The sequence below is a fragment of the Astatotilapia calliptera genome, chromosome 19 (genome assembly GCF_900246225.1).
Source record: "Astatotilapia calliptera chromosome 19, fAstCal1.2, whole genome shotgun sequence".
NCBI classification, from domain to species: Eukaryota; Metazoa; Chordata; class Actinopteri; order Cichliformes; family Cichlidae; genus Astatotilapia; species Astatotilapia calliptera.
The window spans coordinates 1100657-1127137 of record NC_039320.1 but is presented as its reverse complement, the minus strand read 5'-3'; the positions used below and the strand labels follow the sequence as shown (position 1 = coordinate 1127137).

Sequence of the window (26481 nt, the reverse complement as noted above, 5' to 3'; positions counted from 1 at the left end):
AGTTTATAGTTGAGAGGGTGGAGTCGTTCGAGAATGACTGTGGGTGTTGGCGTAATAGTACAGATTTAAAAAGACCCTCCTTTATTGCAAAAATGGTTTCATACCCCCTCGTCAGCAATGATCCACCCTGTTAATGTCTGCTTAAGTAAGAGTCTGAATGTGTGCCAGCTCCAGAGCTGCTGCTCTATCTGACTCCTGACTCCTGAGCTGACAAGCTCCAAGTGGGAATCATTAAAACCTCACTGTGATATTGTGTTATTGTTGGTTTTCCTCCAGACACCAGCCACTTTTCACATTAATGGGGGTGAAAGTCTAAAAGTACTCCTCCTGTTTATGGTGGTCCTGTTTTAGTAGTGTTTCATCGACTTGAAAGGAACTTTATTAGGATATTCAGAGTACAAACTAAAGCTATCATACTTGTTTACCTTATACATGTCTCCAGTATATCTAAATTGATGTGTGGTCAGCTTGGGCATCCTGTGTGCATACTTTTTGATTAAGTATTTAGTTATTAGTTACTTTCTTTCATTTTAAGTTCTGTCTAGCAAACATTTAAAAATGGTTAAATTGTTTTCAACTAATATAGACGTTCAACACTTTTTCCAGTGTTTCTGTTTAGATTAAAAAATGCACTGTTTTCCCTCTTTTTTTCTTTCTTTTTCTGTCAAAAAAAACCCCCGGAAGTTCAGAATTTCAGAAAAAGAAGTATCTACTTGTAACTAACAATTTAAAGGTCTCTTGGATCTCATGATGGTAGTCTTTTTTTCAGTTGTATTTCTAAATGACTAAATAATGAACCGACCAACCACACAGTAGCACTGGTAACTATTATATACATTCTCTGTCATTATGCTTTAGTTATCTGAGACTTTAAAGATATTTAATTTACCACCTTAGGAGATGTCTGTTATTAAAAAAACAAAACATAATTTACTTTTGCTCATATACAAACGAACTCATGGCCTCTCCAGAAAATTACTCAGTCAATCAATCTAAACTCAACATGTTCCTGGATAATAGTTACACACCAAGGACGGTCGCTTTCTGATTTTGGGTTCTAGCATGGAGGATGGAGCTGTACTCTCTTTGGGGGTGGGGGTGACTGCTGGATGGCTGAGTTTAACTACATGTAATAAGCTGCCAGACAAGAGGCACAGAGGCAGAGAGGTGATGATGGCTATTTGTGGTGCCTGTGGTTTCAGAACAGAACGTGTGAGTGGAAAAGCTGTGACTTTGTGTGTCTGTGAGAGAAAAAAAAAAGTGTGTGTGTGAGACAGAGCGTGGCTGTAAATGTGACTGAAAGATGTGATTCTGTGGGTGACATTTATTCGGTGGGTTTGTGTAATGTTAAGGCTGTATCGCGTGGTTCATACACGCACTCTACCCGACGTGCTAGATTTAATGCGGAGCCTTTTCTGAAGTTTCATGCCGTCAGCTCTACATGCTTGTTTTGTAGAAATCATCTAATTAAGTGTGATGTGTCAAAAAGTTTTCTGTGGTAATGTGCAGTGCCAAAGAACTCTTAAAGGAACTCAGATAAAGTGCCTGCATTAAATAAGGATGATGTTTGCTCTGCACTTGCTGCCTCTGTTTCCTGCAAGGAGAGGTCTGCTTGTTATCCCTTTTTGTGTGCTCCAGTCACCACATTCTAATAAGAATACAACTGAGAGGCATCCCAAGGGCCCCAGGAACCCATAAAGGTTTTTAGATTCAGAAATAATGAACCAAAGGCTTCAAGGTTTCTGAAGCTTCCTGTATCAGTGTGCCATAACACTCTTAAAGTGAGAATTTAAGAGAAAAACCCTGAGAAGTTTTTACTGGCGTCTCATCCATAATATGGGATCTTATACCATCTATTAAAAGGACAATTTAAAGTATCCTTTACATTTAATTAAGAAATGCCTAAAAAAAGCATTGTCCTTGACTTAATAAAATCTTAAACCATCTATTGCAACAGATAGTTGATACAATTAGGTCCTGTTTCAGTGACAGATCCTTTTGTTGCTTGTCACTGTCCTGTGGTTTTCAAGACTTGTTTTTGTTTTTTTACATGATTTTTCTTCAGGGACGCATGTACTGATGTTCTTCTGTGTGAGGTATGTAATTAAAAAACAGCATAGAAAGATCTGAAGACAGAATTTATTGCAAACATATCAGAACTGGTATATTTTCCTTTGTCTAATAAGAGCTTTATATTGGGACAGTTTGCTCCAGATAGGGATTTTCATTGGACTATTACAGGATTTGAAACTGTCACCACATGATGTCGCACAGCTGTGATGACAATCTGTCATCATCCTTAAGGTATAAATCTGCGGTGTTACAATTTTGTTTATGTTCCATTGTGTTAAATGGAAATGTCTAAAGCCCGTTAAAACATCTTTATAATAGATGCATGGGCTGCTCGACGCCCACTTTTGTCAGCTCTTTGTTTTGTTTGCCATTAGCCGACAACAAGGCCACATTAGAACGGCAGATAATTAGAAGCAAATAGATGAAAAGTGTTAGTTTCCCACTTACAGCTTCACCGTTAAGTCAACTTGAAACACTTTGCTGAGCTTTTTCTTTTTTAGTATTTAAATTAGGATTTATAAACCAATTCCCAATCCTTCATTTTGCAGTTTACCAGCTGTCAGATTTGCCTTCTGAGACCACTCTGGACTCTTTGGCTGTTCATCATGCGCATATATTTTTTTTGCAAGGCCAAAGATCCCAAATATTGTGTTAGTGAAAATGAAGGAATATTTGTATATGAGAATTTAACTGAAGGCGAGTTTGTTTGTCTGTTTCCCAAAGTGTAAATGTGCTTCTGCCTGGCCGTTCTCTTTAGTGTGCAAGTGTGTGTAGCCTTTGCAGTGCACAAAAAGGCCCTGACCGTACATGTCTCCAAAATGCAGCAGTCAAGGGATCAGGCTTTCAGTTGGCTGCAGTCAGTACAGAGTTTCGTTTATATCTGTAGTCTGTACCCTTTTCAGCATTATACTCTGTTATCCAGAATGACGTACACTGAGTCTGCAGCCCCCTGAGAAGTTCAGGTCCTGCTAGCATTCAGTAGGGAGGAGGCGAAGGGTCAGAGCTGCAGCGACCTGATAATACACCTGAGAGAAAAGTGCTGTGGAAAAGAAATGAAAGCTAAAACGTTTTAAAGAAGACTGCACAAAATGGGGCTTTTAAAGGAAGGCGAGAATGAATAGTAAGAGGAGAGAGCGTGAGGTACTTCTTAAAGTTTACACCCACGCACTCGACAACCCTTCACTGTGGAAGAAGTGAACTCACAGATATTCAGACAGCAGTAGTAGTTTTTGAAAAATGACTGCTTCAGCAACACATGCGGTGCGTCGGGTATCATTCAGCAGAGTCTCAGGCGGCCGAGCGTCTCAGCAGCTTACAGAAGACAGATCTGTTCAAAGAGAGTCACTCGGTCCAGCTGTCCTAGAGGATGACACGAGCACTGCCTTTGAGTTTGCCGTCATTCCAGTTAAATTGCAGACTTTTTAGTGGCATTAAAATGAAGCTATTTTCAAACTTTAAAACAGCTCAATTAAAAGCTACTGCTGCCATTTTAATAAGCCACCCTGAAACCATTTTACCAATATATATATACCACAGCGGTCAATAATTAACTCTGAGTACTCGCTGATGCTGGATGCTGATGCAAATTCTTCATATTTTACATGGCGAAACACCGGCTTGCACATTTTCTTCCTCCAAAATGCTCTTTGTTAACCTAAAATGCTGACATCTTGGTATTTTAACATGGCAAAAACACACATGCTCCAGGCTCCAGTGTGCACCAGTTCAAGATGCATGTATTTCCACATGGTACCAATGAACTGCTGCTTAAATTCTACATTTGGTAAACTTTGCGTTGAATGAAATGGCAGTCAGATGAAATGATCAGGCTTTGTGTGTAGCCCTGAGCTGTTCCTGAAACTTTATATTTTTTTTTGGGCTTGAAGCCAAAGCGTAAAAGGCACAATGAGGTCAATTTTTGTCAGGTCTGCTTACATAAAAAACCCCAAAACATCAGTTTGGCCTCGGAGAATAAAACCGTTTGACGAACTGGGTCTCGCAGAAGAAGTAGTCTTTGAGAGATGACAAGCACAAAGCGAGGACACACAGCTCTTTGCCGCTGAACTCGATTAGAGAAGTTTTATTAAACGTTTCCTGCTCCCCAGAGACATGAAATGGTATTTGGCATGAGGGCTGGAGGAAGGAGAGAGAGAGGGAGGCAGAGCAATGATTAAATGGCTTTTTGATGCTGATGCATTTTGAAGTCCCATTGGTTGTTATTTTCCCCAGCACTTAGTATAATGTGAGGAGGGGAAGGATGGAGGAGGGGGCGACGGTTTCTCAGCGCTTCAAAAGAACCATCGACATGTGACATGTATAAGAAGTCACATTTTTAAGAAAGTGACTTCTTACAAATGTCACATTTTCTTGCATTTTTTTCGTTTTAGCTTTTCAAAATATATTGTTGTCATTTATTAAATCAGTCATTCAAATAAACTATTTCTCAATGAGGAACAATCTTAATTAAGAATATGACATTTACCAACAGCACAATGAATGGGCTAAATTTGCTCTAATAAGAATATATCAGATTTTTGCCAATTTCACTGACTATTATAAAAAGTAGGTTTAGAGATCGTTTGCAGCCATTAACTGCTTAAAAAATGTAAGAACACATCGAGTATAATTACACAGCCAGAGCAATTTTGTTTCAACAAAAGAAATCCACAATACTTCCACTATAGCACATTTTTCACTTGCAAAGTTTATTTTAATCTAACTTTACAACCTTTAATGGTCAGTTAATGACCGCACACGTCATCGTGAGCTTCGGTGCCTCATTTATCGTTCCAGACATTGTTTTGCACAAGCGTGTGTTCCTCAGTTCATTGCAACAATGCCAGTTTTTGCGAATAGCCAGCTGGAGCAACTCTGGAAGTGGCAGGAAACCCCAGTACACTGGTTCTTAACTTCTACTTTGAGCTCTGCTGGAGAATTATTCAGCAAGCATGTCAACCAGGCTTCACACAAAGCTGATTATTGGCTATTTTCAGCCTTGCTTTGAAGTCAGGTCTCCACTCCTGACTTTGCAGCGGAATGAAGGGATTTTCATTGGAGTGAAATAGATTTTATAAAAATAATTCATAGATTTTTGAGTACCTCCTTTGAGTATGTGCTTGAAAAATATAGTCATTCAAAAGAGCCAGGGGTTGCAGAAAGAGAGTTCAGAATGATATAAGAGGCTAAAAAACACAGCTGACAGGAGATGAAAAATAATTCTAATATAGCGTGTTCTTCTACCCTTTCCTGCCAATCATTCTCTCCACTTCTGTTTATTAGATATGCGCCTTCAGCTTTCTGTGCTCCAGTAGAAGAGTGAGGAAATCGGCCAAAGTGAGAGTTCAAGTTGAAAATTGATTGGCGGGTTGGCCTGCTTCCCATTCCCTGTGCTGGGATTCTTTCTGTGGGCTGTGTTGTGTTGTGATCATGCACATGTTGTTTTCCTGCTGGCAGCTGGACTTACGTCATGTCCAATGGAAACACAAAATGAGCTTCCTGTTCAATGGTCAGAGAGCCAGTGCTCCCAGCTGCCTGGTCCCCGTTGAGACTGGTCTAACTGTCTGACCTGTGACCTTCTGGTATCACTGTCTGGGAAGAAAAAAGGTTGTTTTTAAAAAAATATATTTTTATTTTTTTTACTTTTGTTTGAAGACTAGAAGAGAAACAATCTGCAGCTGCAGACAGGCAGAAAACAGCACTTTAAGATTAATCTGCATGGTATTGATTTTAATGTATGTATTTATGTCACTTAAAGAAAAACAACAATTGTCCAATCAAAACAGCCAGTCTATTGATTTCTTGTTAATCAGCTGATTGACTCATTGTTCCAGTTCTAGTGTTTACATTCGCTGTACACATCACACCCTCACATTTGCACTTAAATCATGCAGGTGATTTTCTGAGTACTGAGCTCTACAAAAAAGGCTTAACAATAAAAACACAAGAGCCACAGATTTAGTTTGGGATGTTCTTGCCTCGAGGGTCGCGTCCTTTTGTACCTCTGGGCTGCTTCCAGTGCTGTCGCTATTTTTAGATCGCTCTGGAAGTCCCGTTACGACCATTTGAAAGCAAAACCGAAATTCAGATTTGGTTTTAGTTTTAACACAGTGGAGAAGCTTAAGTACATATCCCACAGAGCACTCTAAAAAAGGGGGTTGAGACATTAACATGATCATACCTCACAGGATCAGTGGAAAGCAGCGTAATCCAAACAGATCCTGGCATTTCATGTTTTGACTCCTTCTGCCACACAAACTCCTGAGTGAGAGTTTATGCTGGATCTTGTCAACTGTCAGCCAACTCGATAGCTCACCATCGGTAATCAATGAACAAGAGTCGTTTGCACTCTTAAGCTTTCTCTTAAGCTTTTGTTAAATTACACCAAGCACTTCCTGTTTCCCAGGATACACTGGAAGACCATAATTAGGCCACCAGAGGATGTAGTAGCCATTTCCAACACAGTAGCTTGTGACGATGGTATTTTTGCGTGTATCAACAGATAAGGTTTCAATATTGCAATCATAAAACGATCCAGTGACCCAAAGTATCAAAACAGGACCTGTCAACAAGTTAGATAACAGACTCACGCTGCTGGCTTCTGGTATAATTGTGGGATTATTTGTGTCCATTGATGTGTGGCCATTAACAAACTGTTAACCAGGTATATCTGTAAGGCCACTAAACTATATTATTTTTGTGAGGCTAGACATTTAATTGGTTTTTAATTATGATTTTGCCTTACAGCGATTTATAAAAACAAAACAATTAGGATAAAACAAATCCTCTTTTGCATTCATTTCCCTAACAATGCTTTTGTTTTGTTTGTCCTGGGTTTCTTTCCAGTTGTATTTTTTTTTCTTTCTTCATATTTCTGAAAGCTTAAACTCACTGGCTGATTAGTGCAGGTCAGGTCAAGATGATGGAAAAATAGCCTTTGGCCATCAAACCAACTGTTGTTGGGCTATCTGTAGCTTGCCCTGAGGCTGCCATGTAGGATTCTTCAGGCATGCGAGTCCTCTGCCACCGGGGCTCTCTTTGCCCCTGTCTGCACCCTCAGACAGCCGGCTGGAGAGAGACTGGCCCTAACCCTGGAGTCAAAAACTTCCCAGCGGATGAATACAACCCTCCACCACCCTCAACTCTTTTTTTCCCCCATTTAATTATTTAACTATTGTAATTGTTGTTGTGTTGTTCGCTAAAATTGAGCAGGCTGGCTTTTTTCCATGCATCCCAGAGTCAGTAGACACTTGATTTTCCTGTTGTATCATCACAAAATTAGATTTATAAGTTCTTTGTTTACCAGGAACTAAAGTCTTGACCTTTTATAGTTATATCTGGGTCGCTGGTTCGCTTTCTCACACGAATGCATTTAGTGAAACTCAGAGGTATGTGATATTTCAGCCCCAGCAGCTAATTTCTTCAGTACTGTTCACATGACAACAGGCTGCAGGAGCTTTGTGCTGTTCTGAGGCAAATTATTCATTCTGATTAGTCTATTGCAGTTACCTTTGACCTTCATTTGTTTATTCATATTCTGCTCTTATAACCGAAGACCAGCATCTCTTTTTCCCCCCCCTTCTCTGTCTAACTCACAGCTTTAGCCCTGTTTCCCAAGCTTATGAGTCACTGGCTGGTGTTTGATTCCTTTCCCCAGTTAGAGCGAGGAGCTGTGGCACAGTAGCTTGTGGTTGGATGAGCTCTAACCACATGTAATAAACCACCAGCTGAGAGGCGGAGAGGTGATGACAGCGATCTGTGTTTCTGTGGTTTCTGAGCAGATAATGGGTGCGTGAAAAGCAGACGCCACAAAGGCTCGCTGTTCTTGTGACAGGTCGTGTTTGCGGTTACATGTGACTGCGCTCAAGTGAGGCTGGATCAGGTGGCTACAGAGCATTTTATTGCTTATGCTTGATTTGTTTGTGACACTTTACAACACCCTCATTTTTGGTTCTTATAACACAGCCTTACATCCTGCTATGTAGCCTCGAGTCCTGATCTCTTCCCTGTGGAGTTCCTGGTCAGTGACACACCAAGAGACAGGAAAATGTGGGTGTGGACTTGACTGTGGGTGTGTGCGTGCCTGTGGCTGAGTATCTAAGCAGCCGCTCCCTTCTCTCCCATCCACCCAGTTTATGATTTTTTTCAGTGAATAGGTGAAGCAGGGACTCTGACCTCATTCATCCCATCACCTTATCCCTCTGGGCAAGCTCTGCACTTTCTGCCCTCCTTCCTCTCTCTCTGTATATTTCTTCTCATTTATCTATTCTCTGTGTGCTGATCATCCCCAGTGAGAGACAGAGGATAGACAGAGTTGTTTTTTGGGTTTGTTTTTTTTTAGCTTGGCTAATTGTATGTGATTACCTGTTTTGGGCTTCAGGAATGTTCAGACCTTGTCTCTGTCTGACTACGTCTACTACTATGAGCTTTTCTCTCTGTTTTGTTCGTTTCTCAACCCAAAATTTAGAGTTAATACTTTTTGTTGTTCTGTTGTCTGTTTAAAATCAATACAATTTGATTTAGGCCAGGGTGTAAACCATTAGTACCTAAGAGGCACGATTAAGTAATCATACTATTTTTACTGCTGTCAGCGTTAATCTGGTTAAAATGACGTTAACGCCATAACCGCATTAACGCGGCAAATCTCCGTTAGTGAGCTCGACCGCCCCGTGCATGGGGCTGCATGGCGTCAACGTGCTAGCACGGTTAGCTCGTTAACGTGTTAGCGCCGTCCAGCCCCACACACTGGGCGAGTTAGCGAGTTAGCACAGCACTAACTATTTTATATACAGTTTTCTTTATTTCATTACTTGTTCCCTGGCAGCTAAAATGATGATAAATCATGTGTCAACAGTTTGTTTTCTGGTCAAAATCCTTTTTTTTTCACACGGGTTGTAGCCTAATCTATAGTGAGTTATGCCATCACAGGATTTTGTGTCTTTATTAGACTCTTATATTGAGATAATGATCTAAGAGCTGTCTCTTTTTTGTTGCCATACACATGTTCACATCCCTGACCTTTAGCTGCTTTTAGAGAAATGTGCTGCTTTCAGCGCTACGTGAAGGACTTGCTGTTTTCCTGGTAATTATAGAAGCAGTAAACTGACTTTCTTTGCATCTTTTTCCCTTCTCTTTGTCAACCAAAGCAAATCATTTGACAATGTCTCCTCTGGCTCTTGAAAAATGATGAAGCACATGTTTCGGTGTTTTCTGACAGTCAGCTCTCCAGTCGAAAAGGATGGCTGGCCGTAGCAAACATTAAACAAAGTGGGCGTAGTCTTGTTTGAGAAGAAGCTGCGTCAGAAATTTCCCTGTTATTCCCACTTTTATAGTCCGTCTGTAAACGACCTAAACGACACACAGATTGTCTTATTCAGTTTCTGATCGTTTATTGTTGTTTCATCGAGAACAAAGAGCTTCTTGCTCTTGTGAAAGTGGTATTTTCCTCTCTGATACGCTGATATGGTATCAAAGTGCTTCTGGACACAAGTCCTGCAGCCATTTCAGTAACTCCTAGAGATTTATTTAAAATTGCCAGTCTAAATGAGGGGAGATAAAACCATACTTTTACTGTGGTCACCGTACTAATTTGCTTTATGGATACATTGAAAACGCTACGTAAACTAAACTTTGGGATTTTGTCAGCAAAGCAAATCCGTTGGATTGGATTTCTCTTTTCAGATTTTTATTCGGCATTCTTTGATTGACACATTTCTTCCTTATAGTGTCTCTAGACTGAATTACTGTTGCACAGCAGTTTATATTTCATTATAAATAAAGCTGCGTGGACATCTGCTTTCTGCACTGGACCCCATGAATTAGCCTCATGGCAGAATATTGGGTGAGGCAGTTCCTGCTTAATAATATTTTGGCTGGGATGAACATTTTTCTTTATATCTTTTTTTTTGTTTGGGGGGGGAGTTGCTGAAAGAAGAGGATGAGAAGATTTATCGGTTTCCTGCTGTTCAGATCATCTGTGTGGATGTAGGGATTTATGAAAACAATCTGAAAGACGATTGCGGTTGCAGAGCGTTGTCAAATGTAGCTGTATATGATGGACTCTCTTTCTGTTGCTTAAAGTGAGGCAGGCTATGCAAGGATTAGATTAGGGCGATTGGTTATGGCTCCTAGAATGTGTCTGCAGCACAGTATCAGGGCCCTGTCTAACCTGGAGGCAAGGACAGACGAGGCCAGCCTGAGCCGGGCTGGAGGCGGCTGTGTGTGTGCGGTAAAATAGCATACTGCAAACTGTGTTTTTGTCTTGGGGACAGACTGTGCAGATAGAGGGGAAAAAAAGGCGAGAAAGAGAGAGAGGCTAGTGCTATGCCACCTGGCTCCAAGGCAGTCATCTGGTCTAATGGGGCTTGTGTGCAAGTGTGTGTGTGTTAGAGCGAGAGTGTGTCCTGTGGCTGTAGTTGAGCGGTCCAGTCTTCCATTAGTTTGCCTTGAAAAGCCCTTATGTTGCCCTCCTCTCTCTTTGTGTAAATCTCTCTCGCTCCTCTTTCTTGCCAGGATGCCGCCAGCAAACATGTGAGGGAGCGGGGATAAAAAAAAGGCAGTAAAGTGAATATTAAACAAATGACAGCGAAAGGGTCAAGCAAGCTGGCATGGTGTCATTTTGAGCAGTTTAGTTTTTTTTTCATTTAGCTCTGGTGGTTTCTTCTTTCCTCAAACCTCAAACTGCACCCCCGTACAGCTGAACTAAATTTAGTTTTCTTACAGCACTGAGTAATTACATATAAGTCCAATAGGTATTCTGTAACATCCACAGAGCGCTATTAGTGCTATTTTCTAGAGAAGTGAGAGTTGCTCAGGAAAAAAAAACATGTCCAATTCTGGTGAGTTGCAGGTTCAGCATTCATAGGACAATAATTTACTGCAGTTTCAATTTAAAAAGTCACTTTTAATTTGAAGGAATGACTGTGGCAATAATTATGTCCCATAACCTGATGGATCATTGCATACCACTCTGAGTTATTAAAAAAGAAGTTATATAACTAATGTAAGGCAAAAACATTTGACATGTTCAGTCAGTCAGTTGTGTGAGCGCCAAGACAGTAAATGTATCCGTTTTTGACATTCAGCAGAAATTGAACTATTAAAATAAACTGACGTCCTCGACTTCTCAGTGCTAACAAGACAGCAGTGAAACTGTCCTAGCTCATCCTCGTCTGAGCCAATCACGAGTGAAATGTCACCTTGTTGTAGCTGTAACTGCATCCCAGTGTCATTTTGAATGCTTTGAGCGACCATTTCCCCGAGCTTAGTGGAAATGGGATCAGCAGTTGGTGAGGTCTGCTGTACAGATTCTTTTTCCTTCTTTTTGTGCCTCAGTGTTGCTGGAGTTCCTGCTCATTGCTAATGGTGTTTACAGCTTCTTTGTATTTCCCATCTCCAGTGATTAGATGATGATTTATGTGATGATTTAGATTTGTGAACAGTGCAGTGACAACGTGTAAATATACAATCCTGGACATTGTGTCCCTGGAAGGTTCCATCAATACAAAATGCAAAAATACATGAAATACACGTACTTTCCCTCGTTCTCATCGAAAAATGTATCACTGATCAGCTCATAAATAAGTAATATGTAAAACTGATCAAGTTTGATCATTCTAGAAAATGTGAAAGCAGAAATTGTGAACTGAAAAAGCTGATTTTTGCTATAAAGAAGTGATTTTAATGTCTAGCTGCATCACACATCACAGCTCGACACTGAGCTCAAGGAGATCCACTGCCTCCTCCTTTATTCTGACTTCATCCACTAATCCCTCTCTTTCTCCATCCTCCTTTCCCTCCTTTCTTTCCATCTGAATATTTTTCCTCTTCCCTTCCTCCCCTTTTTCCTCCAGTTGCCATTTCTCTCACACATCCCTCTTTTCCCTCTTCATCTACACCTTCTACACCTACTGACTTCTCTCTTATTTTTCTCCATTCCCTTTTTCCTCTACTACAACTTAATTGTCTTGGATTGATTTCACCTTTTCCTCCCTTTTCTCCTCTTTTCTATTGCAATCTTCTCCCATTCTGTTCTGTTTCTCCCATTTCCTCGTCTTCTGTCCATCCATCTCTCGACCTTTATCCTCTTTCCTTTTATCCAGCCCTTTCTCTGCCCCTTCGTTCCTTTTCTCCTATCACTTCACCCTTGACCTCTTTACCCTCCCCCTACCTCTCCCTTCTCCTCTTTTATCTTCTCTCTGTCATCCATATCTCCTTTTATACCTTCAGCTTCTCTTTTCCACAGTCCCTTATCATCACCCCATCACTCCCTCTCTTTATCCTCTTATCTCTCTTTTCTCTCTCCTCTCTCTCCCCCACCTCTCACACTCACATCTTTCTCCTCTGATTGCTCTCCCCCTCTTCCCCTTATCATCATTATCTGTTCTCTCCATGCTCTCCTCTCCTCTCTGTCATCACTTACCTTCACTAAAAATAAATGCATGCTGTTAGTGTGTGTGTGTGTGTGTGTGTGTGTGTGTGTGTGTGTGTGTGTGTGTGTGTTTGTGTTGATGTTTGTGTATTTAATAGAATATGACAGATAAGAAGTGACACATGTTGTGTTGTTGCGTGACTCATTAATGCTAGCATTGTCAAAGTGCCCCCACCCACAGTTGTAGTAGATGTTTGTAGTTTATATTTGTAGTAAATGTTACTTTGAGCTTTTAAAAATGTAAAGGAATATTGCACAATGTTTCAGTACCACTAAGCCTTTATTTCCTTTTGTACAAAAGGAAATATTTATCAAGTATTTTTGGAGGGTTTGAGGTCATGTGGTCTGTTACTGTACATAATAACATATACATTATCTCTTCATATCCGTTTTAACTGGCAACAGAGAAAAACATTCAAAAATTCTGAAGATTAATTGATTTTATTGTTTAATTAAATCTAAATCCAGCACCACAGGTTCATTTTTAATTACAAACCTGCAAATTTAGCCTTTTCAACCTCATGTTTTTCTAAACAGTTTTCTCTTTCACATTTAAATTTTTTAGTAGGGCTTGAATGGTTTCTGCTAAAATAAAATTTATTAGATGTGGTTATAATTGATCACATTCTTCTGCAGGATGAACGGATAATCAGTAAAAAAGTATTATAAAAGGACAAACTGAATGTGTGTGTGTGTGTGTGTGTGTGTGTGTGTGTGTGTGTGTGTGTGTGTATAAACAGAGCAGTAACTAGGTAGCTATAGCTTGACAACTCTATTTATAATACTGCCCATCTGTCTCTGTTACATTAGAAAATTAGTGTGCATGCATGTGTATTTGTGTGTGTGCACGCGCTGCTGTCTTGGCTTGCTGAAAGCCCGACATCTGCCCTACTGTCACCATACCCAGTGACACACAGTTCAATGCACACGAGTTCAGATCACGAGGCTGGACTGTGAGGACACTGTAGTAATTAGCAAAACTTTTAAATCTCGAGCATAAATAGAGGCGCCTGGGAGACATCTGGTTGTAGATGTAAATGAATTTTATAATGACGTCACACTGGAGTAATTGACATTCTTTTCACAGTTTCTTATGACCTGATTCAGCTGTGTGTTCAATGTGAAAACCTACTTTTGACTCAAATGCAGCATTTTAGTTACTTAGAAGGAATTCATTTTAATATCAAGGTAGTTTTATACCTTTATTTTTTGTATTTTCTCCTAAAGTTTATTTAAAATTTAAAACCGTTAACAAATTTAAAGGAATGTTTTACCTCAAGACATTGTACCCAAATACATTGTAAGTGAGACAACAAATACATTACCTAAAAAGAAAGTATAAGAAAACCTCTGATAAAATCAAGTTGTTTAAAAGTTTCAAGCTAGGCTTGTGCAGCTGGAGGGGAGAAAAAATGGATCCATTCAGAGGTCTCATGAGTGTTTTTGTTGTAAACGGTCTGGATGGTAGATAATATGGTACACTATTTGTGATTTACATAGATTCTGTGGTTTGCAGCTACTTATTCTGTCACCTTTGCTTTCTTTTCCATTACCTAAAATCTCTTCGATAAATTGTTATGGTGCTCGCTGCAGTGTTACATTTTGGCTACAGATGACTGTTTATTATAGAATCCAGTTCCAATAAATCAAAGTGAAGATGATGCTTAACAGCTGAAGTAGCGGCAAGTAGCCAAAGGGGAGATGGGGCAGAAAGAAAGAAAGCATGAACAGAGTGAGGCAAAGGAGGAGGAGAAGTTGAATCCTCACCTCTTTGGCCCAGTACTAGTGAGGCACCGTGAGAAAATGTGTTGTTGTTTGCTTTGAATTGTGTTAGGAGCTGCAGTGTGAATGTGAGCATGAATGGATGTCTGTCTGTGTTAACCCTGCCATAGATGTGCTATCTGTCCAGGGGATCCATTGCCTCCTGTCCTATGACAGCTGCGATAAGCCCCATGTGACCCTGATCTTAATACATATTTAAGAGGATGGATGGATTTATTAAAGTAAAATACTTCACTCTGGAGACTTAGTATTGCACTCCTACAGAGTTGCCATCAAAGGCAATACACCATTTCAAGTGAGATCCTGAATGGTACAATTCTTGCGTCTTTAATAATGTGGGTCAAGCTAGTAATGCTGAGCACTACAGTTGCCACAGCGTTGGTAGGTTCAGATTTCTGTATCCTCCTTATCTGATAAAGACCCATGGCTTTTAAACCCCATTGCCTCTTTAACAGGGTTTAGGTTATAATGTGTAACTGTATACCATTCTAATCTTCCATCCCTTATCTCACACTTTATTGGCTGATCTTGTAGTCTTGAGAGTTTCAGAGTCTCTGTGTAGGTCATTGAACAATAACTGGCTAATTTAAATGTTGCTTATTTCCAGTGTGTGTCTCTGTGTGCCATGTTAGCTTTGCATGTGCCTGTTATGACGAGGAGGGGAAACGGGGACTTAAAACATTGTGTGAACAGTGTTAATTGGGGTGTCTACTGCCAGCTCCCTGCTGCTTTCCAAAAAGCTAGGGTTTTTTTCTTTTTGAACATGAATCATTTGTTACCGAGATGGACCAGGAAACTGCCGACTTGGAACGCTCATTTTGCTAACAGCCATGGGATATCCATCTGGGACTGAGAGCTGATTGATTTAATCAATCACAGCGTTCAGTGTGCTATAATAATTTGTGTACACCAGTCAGGAATGCCTTGAGGGATTTTCATTATATCTGGCACAAATGACCACTCGGATTCAAAGATGAAGCTATTAAAATTTGGTATTTAAAGGTGAAGGTCACTGTGACCTCATAAAACCACAACTGAAGAATTCATTCAGTGTTATCACAGTATTTCAGGATAAGTTAAAAATGATTAAGTGTTTTGGAATTTTATATCCAAATGGTCAAAGGTCAAGTCTGGATAGGCATGGATATGAAATGCCGTTTGAATGGTTGCTGTGGGCGTAAAACTGGGAGGTGGTATTTTTGTTACTATTTGGTCAGAGAAGTCCTGGTGTGTTGATTTGCTCCAGGATGATGGTGTTTATCACAAGTCTCAAAGCTGGGATTATCAGCTTCCATTGAAACATGGTCTGGTATTAGCGGATCCAGTTCTTTTCAGCAAAACACTTCCTTTTCAATCTGCACAGCAACTATAAACAATGAAGAGAGCGCGTGCATGCAAGCAAAGTTGTCATATCAACCTCCAGGCTGATCATTTTTGTGGTTTCTTTCAGCCAGTGTCGAAAATGAACATCAGATTCATTCATGCAAAAATGACTTCAGTGATCATGTTCATCATTCCAGTATAACTATTATCAAGAATCAGTGTAAAGATAAAGAAGATGAACAACAGATGTAGAATTTAAGAAACAATCTTTTAGCAACAGTTACCTTTGTGTGTGTTAATATACTCTGCAATCTCTGATTGAAAGGAGACTACAGCTGTGGTTTTGTTTCCTGCTGAGACCGTGTGCATGTGTGGGGTATGGATCTCGTTACCTAAGGTGCCCAGATATTAAATCATACTCACACACGCGCTCCTCGCAGCCTTCATATTGATTTATATTGACCCATGGTTGTGTGGTGGGCCGGTCGTTAAATTAACACACCGTTGGAGAAACTGATGACTCCACCAGACCACAAACTCAGCCAAGTGTGTGTGTGCGTGTGTGTGTGTGTATGAGAATAAAGGGTGAGGACAAAGAAAGTGCTCACCTGAGGTCATGCTCCTTTTCCGACACACACACCCTCCACCCCCTCTTTCTGGATGAGTGGATTGCCCACAGAATGACTTCCAGACCAGAAAGCTCAGCTCATTTCTTAGCTGAAGGATTGTGGGAAACGTTCCGGCTCCTCTGGGGAAAACTGAGCACTTTTACCTGCGCATTCATCTTCAGCGCATGTTAGCATGCCACGTCCCATTTATAACGAGCAGGATAAGAGCTAAGTGTCCTGGATATGAGAAAGTGGAACATGAGGGCTGGGATGTGCTGATAGGAAGCAGCGTGTTTGCTGCTTAGTTTAACAAGCGCTCTATGTCTTTCTTTAAGTTTAGGATTAGAGAAGCTTGGATAAGCAGAAAAACGTGTGTGGTGGATGGATGTTACTTACCTATAAACCTTAAATATGTGAATCTAAGCAGCTGATTGGGTCTTTGTTTTGCTAAAATATTAAAACTTCCTCTAGATCAGTGTATGCTGACCAACCCCCACCATTGGATATGAGTCGTCAACATAGAGGAATTCTTCCCAATAATTCTTTTAGATTATTTTATTTAAGCATCCATTCCAGTCCTGAAGAGGTAAAACACAACAAACACAGCAAATATTAGAGCGATGTCAAACTAACATTTTGCTAGCAGAATATTCTTTTTTTGTCCCATAATCTTTTCAAAACGCCTCAAATTTCTATTGCCACATCTCGAGGTTCACAACTCGAGGCTAGTAAATGTTAATGCAGAGTGCTGAATAAAACATTAATGACTTGCAATTTAAAGACACAATCCCCAGAGCTTTATTTATCCCTCTTCTTGAGTGGACGACAGTCTGTGAAGAAAATATTCCTCATTTTCCCCAGCAGCAGACTGCTAACGTCTTTAGCGCCTTTAATCTGATTTCCTCGATCCTGCCGATGCCGCCGCATCAGCACCTTAATTATCTTAATGGGAATAACATGTTTAACAGTGAACGTTTGTACCCAGTTTGGTTGCTTTTCAGGACAAGTGAACACCCCATTCAGGCGTCTTTTTATTAAACTGCTCAGGCCAAGGATCTCCACACATAGTTGCAGATTGCTGTGAATCAATCAGAACAGAAGGAATATTTATTTATTTCTTTTTTTGGTTGTGACTTTGGGTGTTTTACTCAGTGCAACAATCCTCGTGTGTGTTGAACAAAGTGGGATTTATTGGGGGTGTTTTTTCTTTCTCAGAGTTATTTATGTGTCTTTGTTCCATTATTGAACGCACCAGCTTTGCATAACTGGAACGCTTAATATTGTTTTTCACTGCAGCTTTTCACAGTAGGAAAATGCTTTTGATTTGGGATGCAACAAAATAAATTTAAGCTTATGAAAGGGTAAAAAAACCCTACAAACAAAATAACAAATCACCTCCATGATAACTGTTTAGATGACTTTTATTGGATAGAAAAATGACCAAAACGCATTGTTAAACAGGCATGGAACACGAATCGTTGTGCCATTTATCATCGTCAGCTTCGACTTTCACAGGGGGCAGAAAGAAAATAACGCATGTCCCTGACTGGTAAAATAAGAGTTAAAAATAGCCAATGATTGACTTTCACTCATTGAACTAGCTTCCTGTCCCCCTCCCACAGCAGATGGTTATCGTGGCAGTTGGCCAGTGAGCAGAGAGACAGGTAGCAGGAGAAACCGTGAAACTGCTGTGATAGATAAGAAAAAGAGAGAGAGAGATCGAAATTGAGCAATGTGAGAGGAGCTGAGCTATAGTAAGTGTGTGTGTGTGTGTGTGTGTGTGTGTGTGTGTGTGTGTGTGTGTGTGTGTGTGTGTGTGTGTGTGTGTGTCAGTCAGGATATTAGATCATATCACAGCAGGACGAGTCCTGTCTGATCTCAACATGCAAACATGAACTCCACTGTTAACTTCCTTTCCTTCAGGTCGTGTGTGTGTGTGTGTGTGTGTGTGTGTGTGTGTGTGTGTGTATTTTGTGTTCCATCCTGTTGAGAATCAAATGTCCTCACAAGGACGCACAGATGTACAGGGTGGTGGCATTTTTGGCAATGGCCTTTGGGGGTTATTTTAAGGTCAGGTGATGAGAGATTCAGGGCACAGAAAAAAAGAGTAAATATGAGTTGCATCATCATCAGCTAGTAGAGGAGAAAAATGTCCAAATTATTTATCGGATTGGACTTCAAATTACTGTCCTAAAAGTTACAAAGCCCATCACTATGTTCTACATGGATCGATTTGGCAGTTTTACGTTGTTACGGATGGCCTTCCTGACACAAACCCAAAGAGGATCTGTGTCTCCAGCTACACTTTGGAGCCATTACATATAAAGATCAAAACTAGTGTGGAAAATATATACAGCAAAATATTGGCAAACACTTTCACCACTGGACAAATTGCCAGGCTTTTTAATGATATTTACTAATCTTTAAGACCCCTAAAATATTTGGTGTTATGAATATGAACACAATGAATAGATCAAAAGAAAGGAGAGGATTTCTGCTTTCATACACAAAGTACCCCCCAAATATTTTATTGTATATTCATTCATTTATTTTTAATCATCAGCTGATTGTTTCTCATTCATTAAAAAAAGAACAAAACATCAACAGCAACAAAAAAAAAACCAGCTTAAAAATGAGAAAAGAGCGTTTTTGTCAAAGAATAGCCGAGATACTCAGTGCATTCAGCTTAATTATGCCGTTCTGACATCTCAAAATTCAGCAGTTTGAATCAACTTAAGATATTATATCTGCTTCATTTCTCATGAAATAACAAGGGAACAGGCACACCTGGCTATCAAACTGTTTGTCTGATTAATTGTGAGTCCGATTAAATGTGGGACTGTGTCTAAAAGTTGCTGTTATGACCAATTTGTTTAGTAAACTCCTCCTTGAATTAAAACTGAAAGTCTGTACTTCAATCACATCTTGATTGTTGGATTTAAAATCCTCAGTGGTGATGTGCAGGTGTTGTTTTCCAAGAAAGAACGCATCCAGAGTAGAAATGCTTCATGCTGTCAATAAGAGACGTCGGTATTTGTAAATGCTAACACTGCTGATGCTAATTTGCTATTCATGATTAATTTTTGGATTGCAGAACTTAAGAAGTATAATCCAAAACTTATGCTTCCATATCCAAGAGTAAAGCAAAAACATGTAAAGTTGCGACCCTGTCAACCTTGACTAAAACCTCATTGACATAAATGGCTTTGGTAAATAGTGCACATAGAACTTTTGAGACCTTTTTAGCTCATTTCATGTTCTGAACCATTAAAATTCCACTTCAGAAACCGTCATCTTTCCAGTTTTGTGCTTTTTGTTCAGTGTTTCAATGTTCAGTTTTCTGTGAAACATGAAAGTCTGATGTGTCGCTGCCAAGTTAATGTGCGTTAAGTGCAGAGAAGCAGATCAGGAACACCCAGCGTCTGCAGAGGAGTTATATGGCTGTGACTCAGAGAAACATTCGGACGAGGCGTTGCTCTACCGTGTAATTTATTTCACAACAGTGTGTCATCAGGCTGAAGGTCGAAGCTTTGAGTTGTAATGTGGAGGTCCAAGTGAGTCCTCACAAATATAGTAATTGGAGCACATTGAAGGTGCAGCAGCAGAACATATTTGAGCTTTTCCACCCACTCTGTTTACTGAGCTTATACATCACGCTGTGTGTGTGAACACACACACACACACACGTATACACTCGCATGCACAAATTAGGTCGAGTGGGTTGCTGATTAGGCTGTGGTGATTTGGCACAATCACTACAATTTGTGTTATTAATTTAAGAGTTACCACATGTCACACACCTGAGTCAACACAAGCAAGCATACATTTTTAACAAAAACGCTGAAAGGTGCAGATCAATGCATGCGCACAAGCGGACACACACATGCACATTCACACTTGCTCACAGTTGACACGATTTACTTGAATCCATTAAAGCTGAATTTACATAATACTGTCTCTGCTTAACTGCCTCTGCAGGGACACACACACACACACACACACACACACACACACACACACACACACACACACACACACACACACACACACACACACACACACACACGACAGTAGTTTTTGTGTAGTGGCTGCTGCAAGGTCATCCACACTGCAGTATACATGCATGTGTGTGTGCCTGTGTGTGTGTGTGTGTGTTCTTCCCTGCAGGCAGAACACACATTATTGCTCTAATTAAGACACTCTGTCTCCGTATGTGCTGGTCTGGGATCAGCTGTCAGGTGCCAGCTGGCTGTGATATTTATGGTCCGAGGTTTTAACAAAAGCTGCTCTCAGACCAGCTGAAGTCTGCAAGCAAAATTGTTGATCTAGCTGTTGCTGCTTTGGATGACTGGTGCTCATGTTGCACTGCGATTTTCTGTGATGTTATTCGTCTCAAATTGGTCTCACACTGTTGAATTTGTCATTTCTGAAGACTAAAGGTCATAATTTATACTTGCACTCATACATATACTTGCAGTATATGTGATGTATATTTTTTTGATGCTTAATAATGAATAACATAGTGTGGGTGGCCCAAAACTCGTCATATTTTTGACTAAATCTCGCTGTGTGTGTCATGTTCAGCTGACATTTAGCTAGTAAGAGAGATGTTTAACCTACCACTTTCATCCTCCTCTGTCTGTGTCCCACTCATAAAGGTTTTCATTTCAAAATGTATGTTTAAAAGAAAAAGGAAAAAAAGAAACTAGTAATATTAAACTATTGTCACACCTTATTAACTGCATCCAGAGGGAGATGGTGGTTTATAAAAGATTAGATTATAGCCAATCTACAACACATGCATTTCATAGTTTTGCAAATATCTAATTACATCGCATTGCAGCAGCAGTTTTATGCAGTCACACATGGATTGAGGAAGAAAGCTGATTTAATTTACGTCGAGCATGGCATGGTTGTTGGTGCCAGACAAACTGGTACGATTATTTCGTAAACTACTGGTCTACTGGGAATTCTCCACACAGCCATCTCTAGTTTACAGAGAAAAAGAGAAAATATTCAGGGAGTGTGTTCAAAAATGCCCTTTTGGTGTCAGAGGAGAGTAGTCAAACTGCTTCGAGCTGATAGGAAGGTAACAGTAACTCAAATATCCACTTGTTACAATCAGGTTATCAAACCTTGAAGCAGATGGACTACAGGAGCAGACAACCACACCTGGTCCTACAAGAACAGGAAATCTTGGCTACAGTTATCACAGCCTCATCAAAATTGGACAACAGAGGATCAGAAAACCTCGCCTGGTTTGATGAATCATTCAGATGTTAAGATCTGCAGCGACTATGTGATGCTATCATGTCAACACAGACCACAATCTCTGTGAAATGTTCCAGCACGCTGTTGAATGTATGCTGGCTGTAAAGGCAAAATACTAGCAGGGTGTAATTAATGACTGGTGAGTGTATGTTTGACAAGAAATGGAGAAAGGTGTAAATGCCTCCTTTAACAAAATGCACTCCAACTAAAGTTTCTTTCCATTTTCTCTCTTTTCTCCTTTGATCTACCTTTTGTGGATTAAGTACAGCTGTATAATATTTGCTGCCTCTGGTTTCAGGAGATTGTGATGGAATATATGTCTCTGGTTGTTTCTGCAGTGCTGTTCTCCCCCTTGTTCAGAGCAAATGAATTATATGTTTAAAAAATGTGTAAATGTTTTCTAGGAAGTTTTGTTTTTCTTTCTGCTGCAGCTTGTGGCCTAATTGCATCATAACCAGTGTCACAACAAGCATTTACAAGTATTTAAAAAAGAAATAAAAGAAAGGTTCTAATTAAATGTAACATGTCTAATGTGAATATTATTAGAGGCTTTGAAATCCTAGAAAGAGGACATAGTTTTTAGCTTTAAATCCAAATACTCTCAGTATGTTTTAATGTGGAAAACCACATTAGATGAAACGGTGCTTCTGTTGGCCCATCTGTTTCAGCTCAGCACTTTAACAGTTTTTTTGTGTGTTTAATGCTGCTTTAAGTCCACATGAATGAAGTCCATTAGAGCTGTTGCTGAAAATGGCTGTATGTGTTTCCAGGTCTGACGACAGAGGGCCTGTATCGCGTCAGTGGGAACAAGACAGACCAGGACAACATTCAGAAACAGTTTGATCAAGGTAAAACACTCATCTGCTCAGACACATGCTTGTAGTGGTAATAGACCTATGAATACATATTTAACTATTAAGAAATCGGAAGAAAGAGCGTGCATAGCTGGATTTTCAAAGCATGGAGGCAAACAGTCTTTATTAGTTTCACAGAATGTGTTTCAAAATTATTTTCCCATAAACTTAAATCGTGCCGTTATAAGAACCTGGGAGTTCTTTGGAAAACATTTCCAGAATCAAGCAGCACATGTCATGGTCCTGGGTCGTGTGACCCAGTGTGTTATGCTTAACCTATTTTGATGTTTATTGTTTGCTTAGGTTCTTTAAGGTAGTCCAGTCCTTTTTGTAATTATGTTACCCTTGCATTACGTCTCCCTTGCCCTTCGTGTGTTTATGTCTGTGTGTCTTGTACTGTCAAGTTCATGCTGTCAGTCATGTCACCTCCCCCTGTACTACGTCTCCCCGGTTCATGTCTCATGTTTCCTGTTTTACTTTGAAGGCCTGCATTCACTGTCTGTGTATTCAGCTCACTCCTCCTGTCCTGTCATTAAGTTCATGTGTGTCAGCTGCGTTCCAATGTGTGGCCACTTCCCCTGATCATCCCTCATGTGTATTTAGTCTCTGTGTTTCTTACAGTCTGTGTCGCGTCGTCTGTGTTCCCACCCTCCGTGTTTCCATGCCTGGTCTGTTGTCTTCCAAGCCATAGCCTCACCATAGTTTGTTCCCAGTTTAGGTTTTTGTTTAGCCACGCCATCCCTGCTGTATTTGCACACCTTGTTTTCAGCCATAATAAAGGCTCGCCTTCTGTTAAAGCTCACTCCCGTCTGTTCACTTGTGTACGCACCTGGGTCCATTACACGCATTCTCCACTCGGTCCGTCACAGCGGACCGTGACAGCACATGTGTGATGTGTGCAATATATTTAACCCACAGAGAAAACTCCAAAAGACCGATTCCAAACCTTACCACGCAGCAGAAGTGCTTAAAGAGAAACACATGCCCTGTGGAGTACAGTCGAAACTTCTCATGATGGTTGGGGAGCTGCCAAACGGGCTGTTAGTATAAATAAAGTCACCACAGGCAGAAATCACCAGCACATGGTCAGCAGCGTCAGGCATTTTACAGCCAGGTGCTGAAATATGGAGACTTGACTGAGATGAAGCGTGCAATGATTATTGAATCATTTCTGCATTTCTTTTTTTTTTTTCTGCGTTCTGTTTCTTCTGGTCCTCTGTTCAGGAGAAGAGCTCGAGCATATTCTTGGTTATTCTATGATTATTTCATATTAAAAAACATTTTTAATATGAAAGATGATGTGTATCTGAGGCTGAGGCTTTGGTGGCTGCCACCATTTTTTTGTTTTGAAATTCCTTCCTTTCCTCACCTCCTTCACTCGACTCCTCCTTTCCCACCCTGTCCTTCCTAAATTCATTTGTGCATTTCCTGTTGTTTATATCCCTCCGTTGCTCAATGCTCTCCATTTCCTTCAAGTGTTTCTAGCTCAGCGTGTTTGTCAGCATGCGTTCAGATTCACTGTGACAGCTGTCGTGTTACCTTAGGGCTCTGTCCTCTTTCTCACCGTTTCTCCTCCCTCCAAATGTCATTTGGCTGTTGCCGAGTGTCATAACAGCAAGTAATACGCATTTTTCTTTCTCCACGTATTCCTTTGAACTGTCATTACAGAGTATTTTTACCCTGGGTTGATGAGAAAGCTGATCGATTTGGACCCAACCCACTTTTTTTTCTCCTCTGATTTGTGAATGAAACAGAAAGTAAAACGTGATGGAGCTGAAGCATCCATTCTCCCTCATTAGAAATAATAGAGCAAGAAAAAGCTTTCATGAGCTGGCTGTGTATTCTGTTCCAGTCCCGCTGCTCCATCAGAGAAACACTCGGCCCTCTGTGCCTCCAGACACACTCATGATAACCTCTGTTAGCTGTGATCAGAGAGGAGCTCTGTTCTCCTGCTCAGACACAAAAACTGAGCTGTGGGCCTCACTGCTGCATCACCACAACTGACAGGCTCTTTAATATCCTTTCAAACTGAAACATTGACCCAGCTAAATCCTGTTTGACTCGTATGTGAGGACACGAGTGCAGGTTATTGGTCCCGGATCCACAAATCTGCTCCACACTCAGGCTTAACATGCATATAACAGGCTTATACATCTGTGTGGCTGCAAGTGTCTCTGGGATGTAATTTTGCCATCTGTTCCCCCTAACCATTGAATATGTAGCCATAGATGTCCAGATGACCTCCCTCCATTTCAAACAATGGTCATCTAGTCCAGAAAACCAGTTCGTATCGAGTTTGTGTCATTGCTAAGCGCTGAGCTTAAAAGCTGAGTGTTCAAAGGAAGGATACTTTGGTTAACTAATAACAAGCTGCTAGCACATTTTGTTTTTTAGCGTTCTTTAACAGACGCCGAAACATGAACCATAGCCAGCTCCTCTGAAATACTCAAATAAATACCTCTCAATGTCTTCTACCCATTTGTCACATAACATGTTACATATTTATTTTCATGCTTTGCAGTGCAGAAGTATGCTACATATAATTTGTATTTGAAGTGACTTACTAAAATGTTATTGCACGAATAGTCTTTTGTTAAAGCAAAAACACCAATACACCTTTTCAGGTTCATATATGTACACTGGTAATGTTGTGCTGACCCGAGACTGTGGGATTGATCTTGAGCAGCTTGCAATGATGACAGGTGAAGTATCCATTAGCAACGTCTGGCAGATGGGTACTAAGTAGGGCTGCACGATTAATCGTTAGAAAATCGCGATCTCGATTCATACTTATGTGCGATCTCATTTCCAAATGACAACGATTTAAAAAAAGAAAAGGAAAAAAAAAGACGACGACGTCCCGGCATTTTGATCCGGGATGTAATCTGCATGAAAACAAGCGCTCACTCTTCCTGCTCAACAAACGACAAGGGCGGAGCTTTATACCACGTGATACAGAAGCTGTGCCGTGTGATGCTAACATTAGCAGGGGAAAAACAACGGAGAGCACGTCAGGGATGACGAGAAAGTGACAGGAGAAAATCCGTCCCGGTCAACCACCCAAACATCAATAACGGGAACCTTATACAGCGCTTCCCTATACCCGTCGAACTCCCGCAGGCACAAAGAAATTACGGAGGCTATCACTTATCACCTGACCAAAGATATGGCTCCCATCAACACTGTGCAAAACGAGGGATTTAGGAAAATGATCAACACCCTAGACAAACGCTACACAGTGCCGTCCCGCAACTATTTTTCTATTGTTGCACTACCTGCTCTATACACGCAGTGTCGAGCAACGGTGGAGACGGAATTTCAAGCAGTACAACATTTTGCGGCAACGACAAAACGTGAGACATTTATTGTTTTTATGTTCAGTCTCAACTGTTACGAAGTTGATGTGCAGTTAATAAGCGCAATAAATATTTATACTGGAAAAGAAAATCGTGAGAGAATTGTGATCTCAATTCTAAGCCAAAAAATCGTGATTCTCATTTTATGCGAAATCGCCCTAGTACTAAGGTCAACTAATCTCAGGCGATTGAATCAACAACCAGTTCCACTTAAAAAAATAAAGTAATGACATTGACTGACAAATGACAGGGTGATAAATACAGGTTATCTAACCACAGCCTTACCTCAGCAATCAGTCGGTCGCTACTATACATTCCATACAGACGCTACCATGCAGTCCCTCTACCACTTTTTAAATTACAATATTCTAATAGGTTATAATGGATTTTTACTCCAGTGATGCCAGATACTGTTGTTGTTTTTGCTCGTAATCATGAACAGTTTCCCTTCCAGAAAAACAACAAGTTATGCTACACGTGAATAAATTTGAATGACATTACACTCGAGGGAACTAGATCAGAATATTATAATAAGATATTCAGACATGCATATTTAAATGACATTGCATTGTATATGGGGGTGCTTTGCTGTTTCCCTTTATTGTGTAGAAAAGATCAAATGGGAAGGATGTGATTTATACTTTTTAAGAACAGGGCTGGAGAACTGTGTTGGAAGTTTTCTGTGCAGAAAAATGTAATTTGATGCTACAACAGCAAGGAAAAGAACAAATGTGCTGAGCACAGTGACAAAGGGTTTAAGGAGAGTGCTTTAACTGTTTGTGAGGTCC

The 26481-nt window shown here is 40.4% G+C and overlaps 1 protein-coding gene across 1 annotated transcript in view; it reads left to right on the top strand.

Moving 5' to 3' along the window:
- arhgap5 (Rho GTPase activating protein 5) overlaps positions 1–26481 on the top strand; it is a 51508-nt gene that overhangs the window by 18128 nt on the left and 6899 nt on the right. Inside the window, exon 4 of the mRNA XM_026151197.1 lies at positions 22254–22331. Within this exon, the coding sequence (XP_026006982.1) occupies positions 22254–22331 (78 nt within the window). The remainder of the gene's footprint in view (positions 1–22253; positions 22332–26481) is intronic.